The sequence below is a fragment of the Opisthocomus hoazin genome, chromosome 19 (assembly GCF_030867145.1).
Source record: "Opisthocomus hoazin isolate bOpiHoa1 chromosome 19, bOpiHoa1.hap1, whole genome shotgun sequence".
Lineage (NCBI taxonomy): Eukaryota > Metazoa > Chordata > Aves > Opisthocomiformes > Opisthocomidae > Opisthocomus > Opisthocomus hoazin.
This window is the reverse complement of record NC_134432.1, coordinates 7,145,404-7,169,679: the sequence shown is the minus strand read 5'-3', so window position 1 is coordinate 7,169,679 and position 24,276 is coordinate 7,145,404. Positions and strand designations below refer to the sequence as shown.

Sequence of the window (24,276 nt, the reverse complement as noted above, 5' to 3'; positions counted from 1 at the left end):
CTTGTGCCCACCCAACCGAACTGAAGGGGAGATTTAAGACACCAGCTGACCCTGCCACAAACTAAGGGCACATGGGGGCAATGGATTCAAAATGCCACTCTCTCATAGGTAATACTCTTCTGTAAATTACTTTAAACTAAAGGTTTATTATGCTAGCTGTGCTGATGGAGCATGAAGCCATTTGTTTAGTTGTGTTTGGTGCCTGTGTTTGGAAACACGGCATTTCAGCAGCACCGCTCAGCAGACCCAGGATGATTAAACACAGCAGTCAGGGCTGATGTGGAAAAGAACCACAAGACTTTATTCCCAAATGGCATTTATAAAAACAAAGACACAGTGGAGGATGCAGGAATGCATGGCCTGTGGGGCACAGCGTGGCCATGTCCATGCCATTGGCACCTGTGGAGCAAGTGGCCAAAAGAGGGAAGAGAGGCATAGGAGGCAGCTCCAGGCCAGGCCCAGCACCGGTGAGCCTGCTGTGCACCCAGACCCTCCACCCACCATCGCAGCTGCTTCAGTTGAGGGCCAGGAGTCTGAGACATGAAATTCAACAACTGAGCTAGACTTTGGGTCAGAACAGCGTGGGAAAGCCAGGCCCTGCGCTTCCAGCACAAGGGCTCGTACCTGGAGGGCATCTTGGCAGGTTTCCCATGCTCACCTCTCCCTCCAGTTCTGACCAGTGAAGAGAATCTCTTGGTCCATGAGATGCACCAGCCAAATTCCCAGATCATCTCTGCTCTCTGCAGACTCCCACCACTGGCTTTTCTAGTCCATGTGGTGTCTTCAGACAGTCCTGGTCCCATCTACCCCTGCAGCAGGCACCAAAGGTCCTTTTAGCGAGGACCTGATATCATTCGGTCACCTGAGATCCAGCATGTGGCCTCACCATGAGAGTGGATGGGGCACATGGCAAGACCAGAAGAAACACAGTTCTGATCCATTGCAGCTCAGACTGTGCTGACTGACGCTATCCTCTGTGCTCTGTGACGAAAATATCACCCTCAGCCCTAGATCTGTTTAATCCTTGAGCAGGCTTCTTACCCCTAAGCAGATAAATAAAACCAAAAGTCTTCCTTCAAACCACAGCTTGACCAAAGTATACACAACTCCACATGCCTTTTCCACTGTGTTCCAGCCCCGCGGCTGTTGCTCTGCAAGACCAGAGTCAGACGTATGGCTGGAGGATCAGCCCAGTCTGTGGTAGGGCACCACTAGCACCAAGCTTTCCTGGTCCTGGAAACGAGTTGGTCAGCAAGGGGGGCAGCGCTGCAGGGAAGTGCCCCTGGTCCAAGACACCTTCACCCCATAACAGGCCATTAGGATGTTGAGAGATCTTCCTTTGCTGTACTCCTGTGCAGGTGGGTCAGTGGACGAACAGACTCCAGCTTGGCAGACCAGGCAGCATGGGGAAGTCTATGGAAAGACTTTGTGAAAGCAATGCATCTAGCAAGGGACTGAGCCGAGTTGGACAGCTATCCTTCATCCATAGCAGCCTTTGGAAAAGGCTTTGTATCTTTAATGCTTTGGGTGTTGGGACATACTGTTGGATTCCTCATTCTCAAGCCTGTTCCTCTACGGAAGAAGAGCACGGGGGAGCCTGGGAGGTTGCAGTCAGCTCCTCAGGTCCATCTCCTGGTAGCCAAGTACATACCCTGTGGTTTTCATTCAACACATTGCCATGATGCTGGTGGTGGCTGGCTCTCACTGAAGACACACACTTACATCAGTGCTGTCTCCACCGCTGTTGCAGTCCATTTCACTCCACTGGTCTATAGTCCCCAAACCGGTGCAAGTCAAAAAGCGGCCACTCTCCCTCCTCTGGGTTGAAAAGCTTCCCTTATTTGCAATCTTCTACTTCTCAAGGCTTTGCTTCCCCTTGACTGGGAGTACTCAGCTGAGGTGAAGGTATTTGCTGGGAAGTTTACTGTTGAGCAGGAGGTTTTTTGTGCAAATAAGTCAGTATCCCATAAAAGCACAACGGCAGGTCTGGGGAACAAGGAGCTGCAGATGCCTCCTGATGTGGCTGAGCTGGTGACCCTGGTGCTACTCAGTCCGTTTCTTGCCAGCTCCCAGTTCCTTATGACCCCTGGTGAGAATGCACCACGCTCCTCCACTACGTCTCTGTCCCGCGGCACCACCAACACTCCCTTGCGCAGGCACCTCAGCACGGAGATGTTGGGCTGTATGTGACACCAAGTCCGGCTCCAAGAGCTTGACTTGAGGCCCCTAGGTAGGTCTACCACTATGTGGGAGAACAGCCTCCAAGCCATAGGTTGAAGGCCTACTGGGCTAAACACTGTACAAACACTTTTTGGTGGACAAATGAATGATCCTCGCTTCAAGAGCTTTCAGTCTCCAAAAACAAAGCCACAGCTCCACCACTATACATACATTACACCTATTTACACCCACAAACAATTTGGTCCCAGCAGAACATGTCTTTCAGAACAATGGCCCAGCAATCAGCTGATCTGGGGCAGGGACGCGACTGCTCTCCTCTGTCTCTTAATTTGCAATGCCAGGCCATTTCTTTCCACCTTTGGTCTGGATCCGCAGCCCCAGCACCCTCCTCTGGCCCACAGCAGAAAACACAGCATCAAAACAAAGTCCTTTCCTGGCTGCCCAAGCCATGGGGCCCACGAGGGTGTCCGCATCACCGAGGAGGTGATAAGTGCTGGGCCAGGCACAGGAATGGGTGAGATGCTGGATGATGCTGGACCCAGCTCTTCCCTGTTTTGGCCTCACAAGCTGTTGGCACTGCGCTCATTGCCGTGTTTGCAGTGGAACAAGAAGGGGGGAGGCAGATCCCTCCATCTTTGAGCCCCAGAGGAGGGTGGCAGAGAGAAAACCAGACTGCCATGAAGCTGGGACACGTGTCTGACAAAGGTTTTCTGAGAGGAGATGTTAGTCGGTTAGTTCATATCACGGTAAGGCACACCCTCCCCGTTGCCCCAGCTGGCACAGGACGGCACTGCTTGGGCGGCTCCAGCTGACTCTCCAAACCTTGCCAGGTGCCTCCATGCCTGGGAGCACCCCGAGCACAGTGCCAGGAGACCCAGCCAGAGACCCCTCAGAGCGTACCTGGCCCTGCAAGGCTGCCGGGCAGGTGCTTTAAGGCTTTGAAATATAAGGCGACTCCAAGGCTCACCAAGCACCCCAAAGCCCCTCTCCTTCCCTCTGCACAGACCCCAGCCCCTCGCAAGACGATTCCTCAAAGCCATGGGGATGGAGAAGGGGAAGGCCCTGGGTCCGGGGGGACGAGGAAGTGGGAGAGGACGGTGTTTCTTTCAGGGATTTGGAAAGCATCCTCAAGGGAATTCAGGTCCCTCCAGGATCATTTGCTTTTAACAAGCAAACAGACAAAGGCTGCTCAGTGTCCTAACTACATCTGTTATAAACCTCAGCTGGGAAACATATACCCTTCTCCATTTTTAACCATGTTTTCCATCCAAGCTATAAGAGACCAAGACTATGATTAAATAAACAGCAGTGCATCACTTAGCTCTTCTCTTCCCCACCATCCTCCTTCACTCCTGACCCCCCAGACAGTTAATTTACAGTTTGGGTGATTCCCTGCCAAGCCTCACTCGAGGCAGGCAGCTCAGCCGGAAAGCTGGTTGTCCCTCCTAGGCTCCAGGCTCTCCGCGACATCCTCCAGCTCATCCAGGATTTCGGAAAAAGATGGCCTTTTAAACGCTTCCACCTGGAACGAGAAGGGAAAGCTGAAGAGGACAGCCGGGACAGGAGGTGGGTGCTCTGCAGCAGCTCTGCTGGGCTCTCCAAGGCTGGGCAATGGCACCCATCCATTGCCAGCAGTGGTCTGGAACACGCGCCAGCCGCTGGAGCCTGCGGGCATCCCCACGTGGTGATCCAGGCCTGGCTGCTGCAAACGAGCAGACGCAGGACAGGTCCTGTGGTGCGGTGCAGCTCAGGCAAAGGCAGTGAGATGCTGAAAACCAGCCTGGCATGCCCTGACCTGGAGTGGGTGTGGAACTGCTCACCTCAACGTCCACCCAAACAGTGCAGGGCCAGGCACTGCGCAGGGAAAGGCTGCTGGCGGGTATCAGGAGGGAGACGTATCGTTCCCTGAGCCTTTCCATGACAGGCAGGATCTAACTGCCTCGTCTCCCTGGTGCAGCTCACACTCAGTGGGCTGTCATCTCCCAGCCCTCCCAGTGCCAGCGGGGTGTCCTCAAAGCGAGGGACACAGCCCGGGGCACCCCCTCCCGCACAGCCACCATGCCACTGGGGCTGCCCTGCGTGCCCGACCCTGTGGAGCCAGCCTGGGGAGCTGCACCAGAAACTCCCCAGCCCCGCACACTGCCAATCCAATGCCCAAGGGCCATTTCTGGCAGAGGTCTGGGATTATGGCAGCTTGCATTAGGAAGATGCCCGTCAGAGATACAGGATCGGAACACACATAAATCTAAGCCAGTTGCTGACATGAATCACTCCTCTGATTCAGGGCAAGTTACTCACACGTCCTCGGGAATCATGCAAGGGTTTATTTCCATTTGCTGCCTTGAGCTCCTAGCAGTTAGGTGCGTTATGATCACCCAGCTTCTCCACTCTCTGCCTGATTACTGCCTTTGTTTTTCTCTGCCTTTCACGGACCAACTTGAACCCTCACTTTCTGTCTGCTTTGCCTCCCAAGGCTTTGGGCAGCGCAGAGAGGCCCCCAGCTTTCACCATTACCTGTTGTGCTAAAGCAAGGAAGGTTGGAGCACTATGCTCTGATGCTATCTGTAACACCAGGGCTGGTGAACAGCAAGGCAGTGCCCTCCAGAGAGGATCAGCCGGGCACCTCTGCCTGCAGCCTGGCTGAAGGAAGGATTGGACATCACCAGCAACCTGCTTCCCGCGCTGGAGTTGACACACAAGGGAACAGGCAGGACCATGGGATGTTTCAGGCTCTAACACACAAACTAAATGCTTCTCCTAGGGGCAAAACTGCACGGTGGATGACAGCATCCTGCTGGCCCGGGATGATCTGATCACTTCACAGCTCAAGCAGCAGAGCCCTGCCTGCTAGCACTGAGAGCAGCAGGTTCAAGTGCGCCAGGGGTCACAACAATTTTGGTCTCTGTCATACAAGTGTGATACAAATCCAATAAAATTAAAGAAAAAAAAAAAGAAATTAGCAAGAATCTCACCCGACAGCAGCTAGCAGCAAGGTCCATCACCCGCTTGGGGCATTCGCTGATCATCCCTTCGAAGGCAGCAACATCCAAGCCATAATCCTGTGTGGAAGAGAAGTACATAAAAAAGACTTCAGCTATAAAATCCTTTAAAAGCTCTACATCCTTCTCAAGGTGTTAAAGCACAAAATGCTCATGGTTTAAAGCTTTTAGGGTCTCCACCACAGCCGTTTTACTGATGGCTGTGCAAAGGTACCGGGGCAACATCAGCTCTGGCAGACGGTAAATCATGAGCAGAGCTGGGAGCGTGCCGCATCCTTCTGCTCGCTCGGTGCTGTCCCTGTGGAGCAGCACATGTCCTCCAGGAAAAGCTCCGACTCAGGCAGCAAGAGCCACAAAGGGAGAAACCTGTAGAGGAACCCACAGCAGGACCTGAGCAGCGGCTGCTGAGGACAGGAGCTGCGGATAATCTGGGCTTCCAACAGCAACTGGGAGTCAAAGGGGTCCAGCCAGCTGTTGCCATAACTACAGCTTTGTCCCTCCGGACTTCAGACTCTCTGATACGTAATTCTCCTTCATCTTATGAACACAGATGGAGCGTTATTTCCTGGTAAGTCTCACAGAAACATGGAATAATCTCGAGTCACTGCAAGTTCTTTGCTTTGCTCCTTGGAAAGAAGCAATTTGCTGTTCTCCTGTTGGATTTTTCATCCCCGTTCAGGATAAACTTTCCCTTCCCCATGTGTTTAGGGAAGCCCACTGTTTCCACATGAACTGTGTACTAACTGCAACGTATTTGAAAATAAATGCTTGTCATGAAAGTTGTGTTTAACCTGCCACTTCAATGGAGAAGCGGAAATGTCAAAGCAAAATGAAATATTAGGAATCAAGGTCTCAACACAGAAGTGCTTAATCTCAAATTGTTGATCTAACTGAAGTTTTGAAACTATAGATACACTGAGCTCTTGTGAACTGACAATTCTGAGCTCAGATTTTCTCATGGAAAAGCCTCTAGGGAGAAACCTGAGTGTGAACATGTACACGTCTGTCCGGTCCAGAGAGAAGCCACAGCCTGGGACCATGGAGAAAACACCACCAGATTTGGCTGCAAGAGTCATTACCTGAGTCCTGGGAAGCACTTCGGGGTCAGCGGGGATCCTGCCCAGGATCTCACAGAGGACAATGCCGAAGGAAAACACGTCTACCTGCAGGAGGGGTGGGAGAGCGGGAGGTGGGACAGGGCACGCACAGAAGCAAAACATGAGAAAGCGGAGTACCAACAACAAGGTCCTTCCCTTACTCACACAAAAGCCCATCAAAAAAGCCCATTGGAGATGGAAGCAGCAAACCTCTAGACTTCTTCTTCAGAACCAACCCAGAAACACCACAGCCCCACGTGGAGTCCAGCTTCATCTGTGGGAAGCCTGGCCCCATGCCCTTGCTCAATGTGTCTGATGTGTCTGGTGCTCCTACCACAGCCCTGGCACGCCCCCACCCCAGATCCTGCAACAGGCTCATCGGGCTGTAACTCGTCAAGTGTCTTCCTCAGAGAGGCTTCACTCTGTTTGTTCACAGCAGCAATCCATTTCCCTAAAAGTTTGACTTAATAAGGCCACATATGGAACTTGCAAGTTGCTAAGCAGAGCATTAATGGCCTCAAGTTGCTTCAGGAAGGTTTAGATTGGATATCAGGAAAAAATTCTTTACTGAAAGAGTGGTCCAGCATCGGAACAGGCTTCCCAGGGCAGTGGGGGAGTCCCCATGCCTGGAGGGGTTCAAAAAACATGTAGATGTGGCACTTCAGGACATGGTTTAGTAGGCATAGGGGTGATAGGTTGACAGTTGGACTTGATGATCTTAGAGGTCATTTCCAACCTTAATGATTCTATGATTCTGTGATTCTATGTTTACAGAGCAAAGGTCCAGGTAGCAGGGCAGTGTTTCCCAGAGAAGGAGAGGAGGGCTTTTGTGCTGTTGGGACATGCCACCAGCAAGCAGAGGAGACATCTCCCATGCTTGCTTGGGAGCTCTGAGGATGAACAAGGAGCTAGGAAGCAGTGCCATACCTTGCGGTCATAGGGCTCTCCTCGCAGCATCTCGGGAGCCATCCAGAAAGCAGAGCCCACCAGAGACAGCTTCCTCTCCACATCCTTCACAGGCAGCTCCACCACCTCCCGGGCCAGCCCGAAGTCGGTCACCAGTGCCTCACGGCCCCGCGGTGTCACTCGAATGAGGCAGTTCTGAAAGGAGCCCACAGGGCATGGCATGAGTTGCCCGGCGAGGAAGGGCTGGGGGACATCCCCGAGCAGCACCGCGCCGGCCTCCAGCCCACCTCACCGTCACAGGCTCTCACCCCGCAGAAACCGGCACCCCGGCAGCACACATGTAGTGCGTGGGGCAGGTCAGGGAGGGACCAGTCACACCTGCAGCCAGGAAAAGTCCTTTGAAGAAGTTGTTCTACAGACTTGATGATCCACATCCTTTTATCTGATGTAGACCTCGAAATGTGCACAGTGACCTTGTTCACCATCCAGATGAAGGGGGGCAGGATCACAGCCACAGCCCTTCTCACTGCCCACGGCTACACAGCCCTAACACAGCTTTCTGCAGGAATTCCCATAAAATTATATTAAGATTTCTCAAAATCCCAGAGTTTTCAGCTTGCTCAGTGCCCCAGGATTTCCTCCACAGCATCTGCTCCTGGGGAACTAGCAGAAACACAGGTGTCTTCTCCAGACAGCTCTCGCTAACAACTGTATCTCCAGCAAGCATGTGCAGACTGCTCTCCTCTATCTTCAGCCATTACCACTGCAGGCTTCCTAGGTTTCTCTGGGAAAAGATGAACCTCCTTCAGGGTTGAACCACCGCAGCAAGACAGAAGGGACAGGCAGGGACCTCTGGCACTCACTGACTTTCCATGAGCAGACCCGGAAAGCTCCTGAGCTCATCAGTCACCACCAAATAGCAAATTACCTCTCACCTGACTTCAGAGCACACTGGCCAAGAAACCCGCACTCAGAGTGAGCCAGACTCTTGCCTTTTCCTCGCCTGGCGTTTGTGATTACACGGTTAGTAACCACGCCAGGTAAAGAGCCTGAGATCACAAAGCAGATTTTCATTCCTGTGCTGATGTCTTTCAAGACTGTAATGCTTGACTGGCTTCCCTACTGCCAACCTTCATCAATATTTCAAGTTTTTCTTAAAAAGCTCACAGACAACCACAAAAAAGGCCTGTAAGAGACACACCACCATCAACTGCAAGGACTTGCAGGCTCTATTGCCATGAATCAGCAAGCCAGCCTCTGGCATCAGGTGACACAGATACGGACCAGGCTGGTGGCCAGCCCCTCCGCTCACATTCCCCGTGATATCACGGACATGCTGCAGATCCACCTGAGGTTTGGATAGTTTTGCCCAAGACAGACCAACAAGGCACTGCCCCACCATGTTCCTACTGCCCCACCAGTGGCAGAGGAAGAGTCGCATCAAAGCCTGTCCCCACAGACAAACCTGAGAACGGCAAAGCCCCAGGGCTGTTCCTGCCCCCACCAAGCAGCACGAGCCCACGCTGAGGAGAACAGCCGCCCGGCCAGAGGTCCAATACACCAGGAACACGATGAGCCTTTGCCTTACACCCAGAGCCCGTCTCCAGATGCCAGTCTTCACAGGTGCCACCCATGGAGGTGACCATCCTAAAACTGGTGACCTGGACCCCCTGGATCAAGGAAGAGCAACTTCCCTGCACTGGACTGAGGAGACACACATCTCCTGAGCTCTGCCGGTGCTCTGCACGCAGACAGGGACCATCGCACATGGTGCTCGTTCCCAGAGCCTGTGACCAGCTCCTGTTAGCAACAGCTTCCTCCTTGCTGTGAGCAGGAGATAAAATCTCTATGTCTGGCAGAGTTTCTCCTGCAACCGTAGGCAAAGAAAATCATGTGCAATCCTGCACATATTTCCATCTGGTTTCTTTTCTGACAGCAACAGCACCAGCATTAATATATTTTTATCTCTATCTGGGTCTCCTGCTTGGCAAGCCATGAACACAGCATAATGACAGGTTTTATCCAGACAGCTTCCTTGCCCACAGAGGATCAGCGTGGAGCAGAAGACCAGTATGAGGCCTGAGGCTGCCTGGTTACAGCCCGAAGTGGTCCCTGTATGGTCCCCTAACGCAGTCGCCTTCAGCCGTCCAGGGGTGACCTCCCCTTTCCAGCTGCCTACCTTGGAGTTGAGATCTCGGTGGTAGATGTTCTTGGAGTGCAGGTAGATCATGCCTCTGGTGATGTCAGAAGCTAAGTCCACTTTTTCCTTCCATGTCAAAGCAACGTCTTTGCTGGCCAGGAGCTCCTCCAGGCAACCCCCGTTCACGTACTGTGAACAGAGACAGAAAGCGAGCGGCTGTGCGGCCGGGCACAGGCTCCCTGGGAGCTTCCCAGGCACTGAACCCTCCCTCACCAGCCCAGGAGCCCCTCCTTGGGGACGGAGGTTGGGAATGCCACCGCACGCAGGGGCTCCTGTGTGTGGTACAATGCAAACACCCCTCCCAGCTCAGCAAATGACTGCGGGTCGCTGGGCTCTGCCCCGCTGCAGGGACGGCCGTGCAAGCCAGCCGTGCTCCTCACTCACGGGCAGGGAACCAGAGGCAAAAAGCCTGGCAGTGGCTCAGCGAACGAACATCTTCTGCCACCAACAGTGTAGGAACAAGGTGACACCTCCCCGGTAGCAGTCCAGGCTTTTCCATTATACCACACCACCATTCCAGAGCCACCTTGGAGGTCCTGCCATTCTCTGTCTGCTGTACTTTCCACTCCTGCCCTCCATCCCTGGCTTCTCTTCTCCCCACCAGCTGGCCCATTCTGGCCCTTTGGTGCTACCAAGCCAACCTGAAACACCTTTTGGCTATCCTGCCTGAATCTCACGGCACTGCAGTGACTGTGCCCCACTCCAGCAGTGACCAGCTGTGGGGCAGAAAGGACCAGAAGCCCCTCCAAGCCAATCTTGCTAGTCCAGAGCCATTCACAGGTGCAGGAGCCACCAAGGCGTAGATATGTGTTACAGAATAACTGCCATCCTCCCTGCCAAAGAACTGCAGAGTCCTTGCTGCCCACAGCACACTGACAAGCAGGAAACCTTTACCTCCAGAATGGGGTACAGCTTGTCATCCTTCACGCATATCCCGAGATACCTAAGCAGAGGAACACACCAAAAAAAAAAGAGAAGCCGTCAAGGTTCAGATCAATCCCTCACTGCAGAACTGCCTTAGAGATACCAAGCCAACTCCAGCCCCGGCCAGTGCCTGCTGCTCATGGCCAAAGGATGCGCCCACCTGACAATGTTGGGGTGGGACAGCTTCTGCAGCAGGCTGATCTCACGCACTATCACCTCTTGGTCCACGTCGTTCTTGTAGATCTTCACCACCATCACTTTAGAAGCAGCGGCCTGGGTCACCTGGAGCCAAGGTTGGAGCAGGATATCTCTTAGCTTCCAGAGGTCTGCCAGCCCCTCTGCACAGCAGCATCCCTTCCCAACCACAGACCTGAACCTCATTTCTCTGCTGCCCAGAGCTCTGCACAGTCATTTGCACAAGCGCAAGGTGCCATTCCTTCCACACAAGCTCCAGTCCAGTGATGCCTGCCTGGGTGACTGGGGACAGCTAGGTCCCTCCTGTCCCAGCATACCACAACACCATTTGTCTGCCAAAATTTGTGTGTTCCTTGGGATGGAGCAGTTTCTCAGCCCACACTGAGTTACCGCAGAGCTGACCTTCGGCCCTCCAGTGCTTTGCATTCAGTGTCCCTTCCCAACCGCTGCCTGCCCCACACCTCCAGCCCTCCTTCCTGCCTGGGTCTGATCATTGCACAAGGCTGCAGTGTGGCCAGCAGGTCGAGGGAGGTCCTCCTCCCCCTCTGCTCTGCCCTGCTGAGGCCCCATCTGCAGTGCTGTGTCCAGTGCTGGGCTCCCCACTTCAAGAAAGATGAGGAACTACTGGAGAGAGTCCAGCGCAGGGCTACGAGGATGACGAGGGGACTGGAGCATCTCTCCTACGAGGAAAGGCTGAGGGAGCTGGGCTTGTTCAGCATGGAGAAGGCTGAGAGGGGACCTTCGAAATGCCTGTAAGTCTCTGAAGCGTGGGTGTCAGGAGGATGGGGCCAGACTCTTTCCAGTGGTGCCCAGCGACAGGACAAGGGACAACGGGCACAAACTGAAGCACAGGAAGTTCCAGCAGAACACGAGGAAGAACTTCTTCACTCTGAGGGTGACGGAGCCCTGGCCCAGGCTGCCCAGGGAGGCTGTGGAGTCTCCTTCTCTGGAGATATTCCAGCCCTGCCTGGACGCGGTGCTGTGCAGCCTGCTCTGAGTGACCCTGCTTGGGCAGGGGGTTGGGCTGGGGGATCCTCAGAGGGCCCTGCCAACCCCTGGCATGCTGGGATTCTGTGAGACTCACGTATCAGTTGTGGCCCACACCGATGTCCCGACAGCTCCCCAGGGCTCGCAGAGAATCCAGCCACATGTTTAGTTTTCTCTCATTTTGAGTTTTGTGGGGTTTTGTTTGTTTGCTTTAAGGGAAAAATAGTTTAGACGCTGCATGAGCTGGCTTAAGAGCAGCACTCCGAGCCCCAGAGTGTCACCTGTTGCCCTCTGTGATGGCCACCTTACAGATAAGGTTACTAGCCCAGGTGAGGAGAACAAAGAGCTGCATGTAAGACCTATCTGGGCTGGAAGGAGAGAAAGTTTCAGTACAATCAGGGTCACAAAACAAACTGTCTCGGGACCAACATGACCTGCTGCTTCCCTTCTGAAGGAACACAACCTGGTAGTCAGTGCTATCGTTGGAGTAGGTCTGCCTCTCCACTCGAGCAGGTTGTAAGGAAGCCAGGGCTTGGACACCCTCACCTGATGGGACTTCATAACCACAGACCACAGGTCACCAATCGGATGTAACTGATTATTAACTGTAATTGCACAGATGTAGATACAAGAGATGCCATCAACCATCTTTGCCCAAAGGCTGTGAGTGCCCAGGACAGAGTACAGAGAGCAGGTGGAATCCGGAAGATTTGAAAAACTTTCAGAAGAGCCAATACCGTGTCTCAGTGAGACCTGTTAGCTCAGCACAGGCTCTGGTGGGGACACTGAGCTACGCTGAGCTTCCAGGTGAGGCTGCACATCCCAGCTGGACACAGCAGAGTCCACACACACTTCCTGGGCTGGTGAGTCGCGGAGCGCCGGAGGAGTTCCTGTCTACAGGGCAATGCAAGGTCCAGCCTGGTCTGGAGAAGAAATGACTGAAAATCAAGGGCAGACCCACACCACAAAAAAAGTAATGGGAGAGATGGGCAAAGGTAGCAGGCTCAGAAGGCCTCTTCCAAGACCACAGGCCCTGCGACTTTGCTCTGGACAACCTAGAGCAGCCCTTTGTCTGCTCTGATTCACACACAGTGTCCAGGTCTGCCCTGGATAGGTGTAAGACCCATGCAGGTGCAGAAGGGCCTCCAAGGTATTGTCATTCCATGCTAATGAGTGATGAAAGGTAAAGATCTGGTGTCAGCCTTGAGTGGAGAAATGAAGGTGAAAAATCTGGCACTGGGAAGTTGCAGAAAGACAGAGCGTGGGTCTGTGCTTCCTAATGTGTGTGAAGCTTTTTGAGGGCCAACAGAAAAAGAGGTTGTTCAGAGGCTCCCTTTGTGAAATGCCTTAAAACCAGCCTCAGAAAAAAGAAGTCGCGTTGCATGTCTCCTCCTTTTGAGCACCTCAAACCCCTCTGTACGAGAGCTGCCAACGAAAGGAGCTTTGTGCTTTCCCTGAGAGAAACTCATACTTGAATAGCTTCTTATTGCACATCAGAAAACTAAGGCAGAAAAAGAGGGAAAGCACCTTGTGCCCAGGTCATGCAACACATATCCCACAGAGTGAAGGCTGTGCCCAGACCTCTCGAGCCTGAATCACCAAGCGGAACCAAGCGAGTCCTCTTTCCTCAGCCAACCCTCACATAACAGCTCCTGAGAATGGGCTTAACCAAATGCCAAAGGAGGGCAGAAGCAATGGGCAGCCAGCGCAGGCAGTGCCAGCACTTCGGGGAGTCCCTGTCCTCGCTGCGGGAGCGCTCTGGAAGGCAGCATCTGCCAGCAAAGAGCTTTGAAGGCCATCGCCAGTGGAGTGCTGCCACACAGGGCTGTCAGCCACAGGGGACCAGCTGACCCAAGAGGACCACAGGTCATCAGAGCCCCTGGTCACGGCTGCGCTCAAGTCCCCAGACAAATGTCATGTCCCCACAAAGGACCGTCATTGTCGCAAGTCGTCCTCCGCTGTCGTCCAACTATTTGACCCATAGCATTTCATTCAAACTTTTTTTCACATTTCTTTTTCTGCTTCTGCTTCAAGAAGTTATCTCATTCTCATTCAAGCTCCGTGTCTCCAGCCTGACTACTGCTGGAATTTCATTCACTGCCAGGGCAGGAGGAAAATGTCACGCACGCAGGAAACAGCAACTGTTACTATGAAAATCTGGTAGATAAAGGAAAGCAAAAGCAATGGCAACAGCACGCTGCGTAGGTGGGGAAAGCAATTACTAGAGGGAGGCTGGGGTGGGGAGAGGTATTTGTCATATGTTGCTCCAGCCTGCAAAAAGCTGCCGTAGACCTTGGGCTGGAGATTCCCCTTGAACAGCTTTGGTGCACCGTCCCTGGACCTGAAGTTCACCCAAAGGCTTTATCACAGCACCAAGCCCAGATGCAGCAGAGGAGGAGACAGAGCCCTGAGGAAGCACGATGTGCTTCTCCATCCAACTTGCATATTTTCTGCAGCTCCCTGGATGGATCCTGCCAGCCTGACTCCATTAGTTCCAGCTGGCCATACCAGCCAGGGATCTCACCCAGAACATGTCAGAGTACTCCTCTGGCCGAAGCATGATATGCTGGCCCAGGAGAAATGTGCTGGCATGATGTTTATCGCGAGGCTGGTCAAGCTAAGGAGCTGAAGCCAATGGCAGAGTCAGGCCCAGTTTGTTTCCACTGGGTCTGTGTTGCATTCCAACAACCACAACCAGCACCAGCAGCCGTCTTCTGGAGGGCTGCTGTGGGCAGAGATAAGGCGGACACAGCTAGCCGCACTGCGAAGCAATGGGGCATCTGCTCTCGAAATGAAGGCTGAGTTTCACTTTCTAACATGAAGCACCTCCTCCTGCTTTGACAGAGCAGCGATCACTGTGGGCTGCAGGGAGAGAGCCCCGTGTCCCATCCACTCCCCGCAATTAAGCCGTGCACTCCGGGCTGAGGAGCAGCACTGGAGGGGGAGCAAAGCCAGCAGCATCCCAGACCTTGTGCTTGCTCAGAGAGGGTTGAGCGAACTCCCACATCACCGGAGCTTGGTGCAGGGAGTGACTCACAACAGCCCCAGTCAGAAAAGCAGCTTTGCTTTGGTGACACACCACCCGCATCATGCGCTGGCTTGCAGGCAGCCATGGCTCTCCTAACACGAAGGCAGCAGAAGCACAAGCAGATGGAGCAGCACTCTGCCCCAGCCTGACTGCCCCAGGTCCCTGCTCTCCCCCAGCACCACCATAACACAAGGCGGCAGCCAGAGAGGGGTGACAGCGCTGGCGTCTCCATGGGGTGTGGGTGGCAGCTACGCTGGGAGACACACAGAGCTTAATTTTACATTGTTTTTCTCTATATATTTTGCTACAGTTTTGACAACAAAACCTGCACAGAGCATAAATATCCCCTAATCTCACCCAATACCCAGGTTAGCTCCCTGACAAGCCTGTTGTATGGCTAGATGACAGTACCAACGGACATTGATTGATCGGGCCCTCCCGTCTCCTTTTTCACTATGGAAGGGGAGATGTGCATCAAAGGTGATGTGCTGGGTACACCAAGGGGGATGTCCCTTCCTCCCTCACCCCATCCAACCTGCCAGAGTGACCTGGGAGGGCTGAAGACAGGGAAATAAGCTGGGGGACAGGCTCCTCAGGTGAGGCACCATCTCCACAGCCTCAGCAGCTGCTCGCACACTGGCCATCGGCTGCCTGCACGTCAGTTTACCTTGTAGACCTTGGAGAAGAAGCCGCTGCCTATCAGCTCGGCGTTGAAGTTTTCCCAGAACTCCAGCTTCCGGACAGCCGTGCGCAGCCTCTGCCAGCGGTCCACATGATAGTAGGTGTCGGACGACTCGCCATAGTACTGCGTGGGGCCGGAGGGCTCCGGTGCGATGAGCCCTGCCTCGCACATCACGGGGGCAGCAGCTAAAACACAGTGCATTTCACAGTGAGCCAACAGTAGCATCTGGACATCAAGCAGACACCTGCACTAGAGACCGGGACTGGGTGAAGCCTCAGGAGCGGAGGGAGAGGAGACGAGGCACAAGGTGATGCGCCCTGCAGCACGTGTCGAGCTGGGAAGCAACCGCGGGCACTGTCTCCTGGATAAGTCACCCTGGGCTTAGTCCTGCCTTATGCAGGTTGTGTTTGGACTTCTTTAGACCAGGACTTTAAGATGTCGAATTAGCATATATTCACTGATGCCTTCTAAAGGTTTACAATAGCTAGGATGCATCACCTTCCACACATGAAGCAGCCCGGGAGAGCTCAGGGGACTCGGCCTTGCTCAGCCAGCTTACGCGGAGTTAAAAGCCACTGTGTCCAAACTGGGCTTTTAGCACCGGTCAGGTGCCAGCGCCACATCCACGGCCCTGGAGCTCTAGGCAGGGCCTGGCTACTGCTGCAGAGAGAGGGTCACGGCCTGAGTGCGCTAGCAGGAGACACTCCGTCTCAAAAGGACCCTCACCTGGCAGGTGCCTGCAGTCCATTACGAGCCCCAAGGCATCACAGAACAAGGAAATGCCCCAGCAACCCTCCTCCTCTCGGAGGATTCGACTCCGAGCCCCAAGTGTCTCTGCTAGACTGCCTTCCTCTTCCACTGCTCCAGTTCCCACGCTTCCCTCTCCAGTCCCGTCCCTCCGCCCCCTTCTCTGCCTTTTACAGCACCAGGCTCACCGCCCTCCAGAGCCATATGCCATCCTTCCCCTTCCATCACCCAGTGGCAAATGGGCTTCTGACACCCTGAGCAAGGCGAATAAGGTGCCTATTTCTGGGTAATTATAAACAACCACTGGTATGCTACAAAGCTGTCTGAGCACCTTCGACTCATAGCATGTGCCCAGATTCCCGGGGCCCGGTGAGCCGCTTTGCCAAGCTGTAACCAGATCATAGGATCATAGAATCACAGAAGCATTAAGGTTGGAAAAGACCTCACAGATCACCAAGGCCAACCATCACCCCAACACCCCCATGCCTGCTAAACCATGTCCTGAAGTGCCACATCCACACGTTTTCTGAACCCCTCCAGGGATGGGGACTCAGCCACCTCCCTGGGCAGCCTGGTCCAAGGCCTGACCACTCTTTCAGTAAAGAAATTTTTCCTAATATCAAACTGAAACCTCCCCTGGCACAACTTGAGGTCATTTCCTCTCGTCCTATCACTGTTTACATGGGAGAAGACACCAACCTCCACCTCCCTACATCCTCCTCTCAGGGAGCTGTAGAGAGCGATGAGGTCTCCCTCAGCCTCCTCTTCTCCAGACTCAACAGCCCCCAGCTCCCTTAGCCGCTCCTCATGGGACTTGTTATCCAGACCCCTCTGCAGCCTCGCTGCCCTTCTCTGGACATGCTCCAGATGAGACAACGGTCAGATTAGGGTGATTCTGCAACGCTTCCAGCTGAAGCAAAGGTAAGCTCTGCCTTCCCTAAGTTTCTGTCCTAGGTCTTGCACCCAACAACATGCTGTATCAGCATGCCTTGATCCCGTGGATTATTTCATGGCTACTTTGCTTCTATAGGGTGAGGCACACTGAGATGTGCATAAAATATTTGCACCGGCCACCTCACCCACCCGCAGTCCAGCCAAGATCCAAAGAGTGAGCTGCCAAGCCAGGACAATGTGGTGGCAGGGCCAAGCAGTGACAAGCAGAGCGGGAGCCCAGGAGGAGCCGAGGGCTGGGGCCTGGGGCGGGCAGCACCAAGCGGGCAGGGATCTCTGGCGCGAATGGCAGGCGAGTTCCAGGCTGTGACCTGGGGAGCTGCAACGCAGGGGAACCACGGCACGAACTCCTGAAAGCAGCCAGACCCCAAAGCTGCCGCCACAGGACAGTCCCACGCAGGCTGCAGGAATCCAGAACCGGCAAAATCACCGTGACACACAGGCTCCTGCCTGACTGCACGGCAAACACTGCAGGACCGAAGTCCCAGCACTGCTCATGAACTGGGGAGCCCGTGGCCACCATCGGTGCAGAGCACCTGGACCAGGCAGGGCACACCACAGAGGTTCCAGGGCTACAGCTTCACCCCTGACCCAAGCACAGGCAGCCAAGGAACATCCCATGATGGGACGTGGCTGCAGGGACCTGCCCAGAGGGTTTCGCCTCGGATCGGTCACTGCTCCCGACAGCCAGCACTGCCCGATCGCAGCCGTGTGGGCACCCTCCCCTCCCACCTGCGCCCATCCACCCCATGCTGGCACCGGGGACCAGGAGGCTCGTGCAGTAGCAGGCGACAGGAGTCACATCCTGTGATTTAGCGCTCAGCGCTGCTAAAGCCACCCGGCTCTGGCTGCGGCATGGGGGGCATTGCCTTTCTCGGGGATGACTCACCCAGACTCGGCAAGGATCTCTCTCTCTGGCACGGGAAACAGCCCCCTTTGCCAGGGCCTGGGGTGCGGGTGCAGCACCGGCACGAGCTGGTGGCAGGATGCAGGCAAAGGGCTGTTCTTGCCCACGGCTGTGCTCAGCACGCAGGGCTGCGCAGCGGGAGGGCAGACACGGGAGGTGCCGCAGCTCCAGGCCAAGGAAATGGCTTCGCGCTCAGTCAGCGAGACACAGAGGAGCTGCTCCACAGCCTGCACAGCTGGCCAGGAGACAAGGGGACCCTGACAGCCTGCTACGATGGCATGACCGGCTGGGTAGATGAGGAGAGCAGTGGATGTTGTCTACCTCGACTTCAGCAATGCTTTCGACACAGTCTCCCATAACATCCTCCTAGGGAAGCTCAGGCAGTGTGGGCTGGGCGAGTGATCGGTGAGGTGGATTGAGAACTGGCCGAATGGCAGAGCTTAGAGGGTTGTCATCAGCGGCGCTGAGTCTAGTTGGAGGCCTGTAACTAGTGGTGTCCCTCAGGGGTCAGTACTGGGCCCAGTCTTGTTTAACTTCTTCATCAACGACCTGGATGAAGAGTTAGAATGTACCCTCAGCAAGTTTGCTGATGACACCAAACTGGGAGGAGTGGTGGATACACCAGCAGGCTGTGCTGCCATTCAGCGTGACCTGGACAGGCTGGAGAGTTGGGCACAGAGGAACCTGATGGGGTTCAACAAAGGCAAGGGCAGGGTCCTGCACCTGAGGAGGAACAACCCCAGGCACCAGTACAGGCTGGGGCGGACCTGCTGGAGAGCAGCTCTGCGGAGAGGGACTGGGAGTGCTGGGGGACGACAGGGTGACCATGAGCCAGCAGCGTGCCCTGGCTGCCAAGAAGGCCAACGGGATCCTGGGGTGCATCAAGAGGAGTGTGGCCAGGAGGTCAAGGGAGGTTCTCCTCCCTCTCTACACTGCCCTGGTGAGGCCCCATCTGCAGTGCTGTGTCCAGTGCTGGGCTCCCCAGGTCAAGAAAGATGAGGAGCTACTGGAGAGAGTCCAGCACAGGGCTACGAGGATGACGAGGGGACTGGAGCATCTCTCCTACGAGGAGAGGCTGAGGGAGCTGGGCTTGTTCAGCCTGGAGAAGAGAAGGCTGCAAGGGGACCTTAGAAATGCCTCGAAATATCTGCAGGGTGGGGGTCAGGAGGATGGGGCCAAACTCTTTCCAGTGGTGCCCAGCGACAGGACAAGGGGCACCGGGCACAAACTGAAGCAGAGGAAGCTCCAGCTGAACCCGAGGAAGAACTTCTTCCCTGTGAGGGTGAAGGAGCCCTGGCCCAGGCTGCCCAGGGAGGTTGTGGAGTCTCCTTCTCTGGAGATATTCAAGACCTGCCTGGATGCGGTGCTGTGCAGCCTGCTCTGGGTGACCCTGCTTTGGCAGGGTGTTTGGGCTGGATGATCCCAGGAGGTCCCTTCCAACCCTGACCACACTATGATTCTGTGTTGTTCTGTGACAAGGTCTGATGGATCCTGCTGTCCTCAAGCTGCCAACGGTTCGTGGAGAAGGAATGGCAGTGGGTCGCCCTGAGCATCGGACCCATCTCTGAGGATGCAGTCTTAGGGTTTACCTGCTCCTGTCTCCAATCCTGGGACACAGTTTGCCCTCTCCTGTTGTGTGGATGGCAAAAAATTAGCGCAGCAAGCTCTAGCCACCAGAGACACACTTACCCGGCAGGCTCCAAAAGCCTCTCCCTCCACTTTAGCACCCTTCAGCACCAAAGGAACGAGGAATAGGAGCCTTTGCTGGGCAGAGCAGCACACGCACAGGGGCCCTGATCCCCGGCCACCTCGGAGCCCCTCCTGCACAGGGTGACCCGGGCACAGGCACGACAGGACCCCGCAGGCAAGGCAGCCTGCCCAGGGCTGCCTCTTCCACCGGGAATGGTTTCCTTCTCAGAGGCCTCTCTGTTCAGTGCTTTTCCCACGTACCATCTTCTCCCGCCATGACCTAGTTCATCAATTGCCTCTTTGTCCAGCAAAGCATCCCTGCAGCATCCCCCGCACGCCAGGAGTGGCCCCTCGCATTACGCCGCCGAGTGGGAGCTGAATCTTTATTTTGTTCTTATAAATGCAGCTGTTTGTCCCCAGATTAGCGATGACAAGTAGGCTGGGGGAGAAGACGGCCTTTCGAAATGCCAGGATTTACTTGCAGGCTTCCTAGGAGCCGGGGAGGGAGGGGGAGCAGGGGGGAGAAGGACGGGGAGCGGGAAGGGGGCACTCGGGGGGCAGCCGGCAGTCCCAGGCAGCAGGGCAGGGCAAATCCTCATGACCCAGCATGGCTTAGAGCACCCAAAGCCGTGCTTTCATCTGAGCAGGCGAAGCACTGGGGCAGCTGCCCGTATCCCCAGTGCTCCCAGCGTGAATCCAACCCACGGCAGGGACGCCAGATTAAAAACACGAAATTAGCAGCCATTTTGAAAAGCAGACCTGGGGCACCATCTTCCTGCGGGCTGTCCCTGTCTGAAGGCACCAGAGAGGCACCCACACACCGCGGGGAAGGGTCCGGCTCCCGCAGGGCTCGCTGGGGCTGCCGGGGCTGGCTGCAGCGCCCGGGCTCGGCGAGGCTCCGGCAGCGGCCAGGGCTGGCGGAGAGCCGCAGGCAGCCCTCTGACGAACCCTGCGACGGCAGTCGCACAGCCCAAAGCCTACGACCGGCTGCAGCCCGGGGATCAGGTACAGAAGGATGTTTAGAAATCCGTAGGTGTTTGTCAACGTTTTGTCAGCGTCCAACACTGGGGTTCACCTGCTGTGTTGCTGCTAACGACCCTGATGCTTCGCTGAGGGCCGGCTGTTCACATCTCAGCAACAACTCGGTCAATCACTTCAGTCCCCAGATGGTTAAACCACGCAAGAGGAGTGGTCTTCTCCTGTGGCACACGCGTGGGGTGCACGGGCAACGCTCCCGACCGCTGTCCCCATCACAGAATGACAGAATCACAGAATCATTCAGGTTGGAAAAGACCTCTCAGATCATCAAGTCCAACTGTCATGCCAACACCCCCATGCCTGCTAAACCATGTCCTGAAGTGCCACATCCACATGTTTTTTGAACCACTCCAGGGATGGGGACTCCACCACTGCCCTGGGCAGCCTGGTCCAATGCCTGCCCACTCTTTCAGTAAATAATTTTTTACTAATATCCAATCTATACCTCCCCTGATGCAACTTGAGGCCACTCTGCCCTGCCTGCACAGGCTCACGCAGACGGAGGGACGAGGGCTCCCCCGCGCCCGGGTGGAAACCCAAGGCAAAGCCAGGCAACGATGGTGACATCGGCTGAGATCACCTCTCTAAGCCAGATGAACAAAGCACCTCAGCAGAGTTACTCAGCATTTAGCTCTGTCAACAGAAATGGACTTTCTTCCATTCTGGCTTTTTCTAACGGACACCAGCAAACCTGCTTGTAGCGTACGGAAAATGTAGGAAGTCAAGCAAAAGCAGAATGGATTTGCTGACCAGTACTATGGTGCTGATCCCTAAAAATTTGTCATCAGTATGTTTGAGTTCTTGACCCACAAAAAAAAGGAAAAAGTACTTCACCAATACCCCCAGCCTGTGGAGGAGGCTGAAGACAGACCACAGACCATGGCTCCTGCTGCCCAGCGAGAGGACAGCTTCCCACGGATAAAACACTGACGTTCCCCGCGTGAGGAGGTCAGGACCAGCCCTGCAGCCAACAGCTCTCAGCAGCACTGGGGGCCAGTTGCCTTCCCCTGGATGCCATCGTTGCACAAGTCAGTGAGTAGCTTTTCATAGGCATCTCACATACATGAGAACATCTCGTCTAAGCTTGGCGGCTTCCCTCAAGCTAACCCAAATATATTTGATTTCTCCCCTCAAAAAGACAATTTTCTGTTCGAAAAAATGAAAGAAAAAAATGGAATCATGAAGACAAATTCCTCTCTCCACAGGAAGGTAAGTTAAAGTAAATTATGCAGCAGGGATAAAGGGATAGTTGCATTTCATTTGAGCATGAACGTATTTTTCATAAAATATAATAAATAAATACTGCCCAGAAAGTAAGACTGAAAAACCTCAGGGTAAGTTACCAGCAGGATAAATCACTTTCCCTTTGCAAATGCAAGCGCTTTTTATGCTGCTGTCAACAAGGACACGTGTGAGCCACAGACCCGGACAAAATCCTGCCGAGCTGGGACGGCATCGTGCTCGCGGGGCCAGGATCGCACCCGGGACTGCAATCCCAGCTTTGATTTAGCTACTTTGATTTCAAACCTACCCCTTCCCAGGTAAGAAAGAAGCCTTAGGAAAGATCTAAAATCTGGGAAATCTGCATCCTTGGGAGACTGAAACACAGAGGAATGTCACGAGAGAACTGACAGTACCCTTTTGCTAAGGGGAAAATGCCAGGTAAGAGGGGCGAGGGCATTGCAAGATCCAGCGAGCAGGAACTCGACGGCCGGCCGGTTCTCGGCACAGGTGAGTACAGGTCTGTTATAACTGGCCACCGTGTGACATAAACCCCCTCTGAAATCTGAAAGAGGTAAGACTCCACACACAGTGTGCTGAGGGAAGACCTAAGCATTGGGAAGCCCAATCAGGACACAGCCTTCACCCCACTTAAATTACAAACGAGACAGATGTTGCTCAGAAAGCAACGTAACCAACAAGCATAAAGCTCCCAGGTGAAGATCTACGGCTGAAGCTGCCTACAAGGGGGAGACAAGCTCTTAAGATCAGTATTTCCCCAAGGCTTTCAAGGAAGAGATGAACTGTCCGTAACTTCAGCTTTAGCAACAAACATATCTGAAGACAAGTGGGGAGGGACCGGCTCCTCCAGCAACCGACCTGCCCCCACAGGTCTACCGGGGAACGAAGACATGGCCGGTCCCCTCCTCATCGCAGGAGCCCAGAGCTCCAGCTCCCCTGTGCCCACACCTGGCGAACCGAGTTCTGCCTGAAATGGCTTCCAGAGAACTAGTAAAGGCTCATCAGGCCAGGATGACATTCAGGCAGCTACGATGCAGCCTGGCCTCTAGAGGGATTAAGGACAGCCAGGCACCCAAGTCTTCCAAGAAGAACTCGGCTGTTCTGCCCGAAGTTTTGGGCAAGTTTAACCCAACCCTCTGTGAGAGTCTGTGTGCAGAGTGCTCCCCAGTAATGCTCCCCGCACCCGGAAAGTGCCACAGCACTGATGGAGAAGCAGGGGCTGCTCCGAAGGAGGAGAAACAAGACGCGGACAAGTGCAAACACGTTCTCCGGGGCACTCAGCAGAGCAGGCTTCAAGCTGGCTCCCCACCTTGCACACGGAGGATGAGCAACCAGGCACACAGATTCCTTTGAGATGGAAAGGTGCAGAAAAGAGCAGAAAAAAAAACAGTCGTAACAACTCAGCAGTCACAAGCCTAATCCCACACATTTGCTGTCTATCTCTGCTCCCTTTGCTGCACTCTTCATGCATTTTCTGTGATTTTTATTTTAATTCTGAAGACTCATGGTACAAGACCCCTAATTGATGTCATACGGTACTTATTTCACCAGCATATATAAACCCTTTTCCCCTGGTATTTAATTGACGCTACACAAATGAAAAAGCAGAGCAGGGCACGTGGGTGTTTAAAAGGAAGCTCAGCGTGTGGGAACTGTCAAGCATTAGAGCTGGCTAGAACCTCCCCAGCCCACCCTCTCCATCAGGAAAAACGCGTTAGGATGAGAAAAGCTCTGTGACCTTGCTGCTGAAATGTTTGAGGCATCATCTGACAGCGACGAACCGTAACTTGCTGCTTGTCACAGCCCAGAGATGGGGGCTGGAGCTGCGGAGGGACTGGGGAGGGAGATAGGGGCCGTGCTGGGCTCCTTGCAAACCCCAGTGTGCTCCACAGCAGGTGAAAGCTGTGCCCCTTAGCCCTGGGGTTTCCACCAAAACCCCAAAGGTAAATCTCCAATCTCAGCCACTCTATGAAGTTCCCAGGAGCCAAGAGATTATTTTTAGCCCAAGGATTGTTCTCGGTGTGGATGGCCAGAGCCCTAAGCCAGAGCCAAAGCTGCTGGAGGATCACCCCACGGTGAAGAACTTCTTCACTCTGAGGGTGACGAAGCCCTGGCCCAGGCTGCCCAGAGGGGCTGTAGAGTTTCCTGCTCTGCAGATATTCAAACCCCACCTGGACGCGGTCCTGCACAGCCTGCTCTGGGTGACGCTGCTTTGGCAGGGGTTGGACTGGGTGATCCCCAGAGGTCACTTCCAACCCCTGGCATGCTGGGATCCTGTGATTCTGAGGGGATGAGCTTGATGAAGAAGATACCTAATGGGGACCCACCTCCTGTCAATCGCTGTATCTCCAGACCCCCAGTGAATGGTGGAAAGAACAGCCCAATGGGTCCCTGTGGCGTCCCCCAACACCGTGGTGCCGGCTGCTGCTGGGGACAGGGACAGCCTGGAGGGACCACAAAACCCCACTCTTCTGAGGCTTTTCCTAGGAAAACACTAACCATG

General features: G+C 54.5%; 1 protein-coding gene across 2 annotated transcripts in view; it reads right to left on the bottom strand.

The window, feature by feature from the left end:
* Positions 1 to 260: 260 nt before the first annotated feature.
* LOC104329735 (dual specificity testis-specific protein kinase 1-like) overlaps positions 261 to 24,276 on the bottom strand; it is a 32,414-nt gene continuing 8,398 nt past the window's right edge. For both annotated transcript variants that reach the window (XM_075439740.1, XM_075439742.1), the window contains exons 2-9: positions 15,185 to 15,384; positions 10,468 to 10,589; positions 10,278 to 10,326; positions 9,363 to 9,512; positions 7,205 to 7,378; positions 6,260 to 6,343; positions 5,154 to 5,240; positions 261 to 3,703 (exon numbers count right to left, since the gene is read on the bottom strand). In XM_075439740.1, the coding sequence (XP_075295855.1) occupies positions 3,602 to 3,703; positions 5,154 to 5,240; positions 6,260 to 6,343; positions 7,205 to 7,378; positions 9,363 to 9,512; positions 10,278 to 10,326; positions 10,468 to 10,589; positions 15,185 to 15,370 (954 nt within the window). In that variant the 5' untranslated portion in view covers positions 15,371 to 15,384 and the 3' untranslated portion in view covers positions 261 to 3,601. The remainder of the gene's footprint in view (positions 3,704 to 5,153; positions 5,241 to 6,259; positions 6,344 to 7,204; positions 7,379 to 9,362; positions 9,513 to 10,277; positions 10,327 to 10,467; positions 10,590 to 15,184; positions 15,385 to 24,276) is intronic.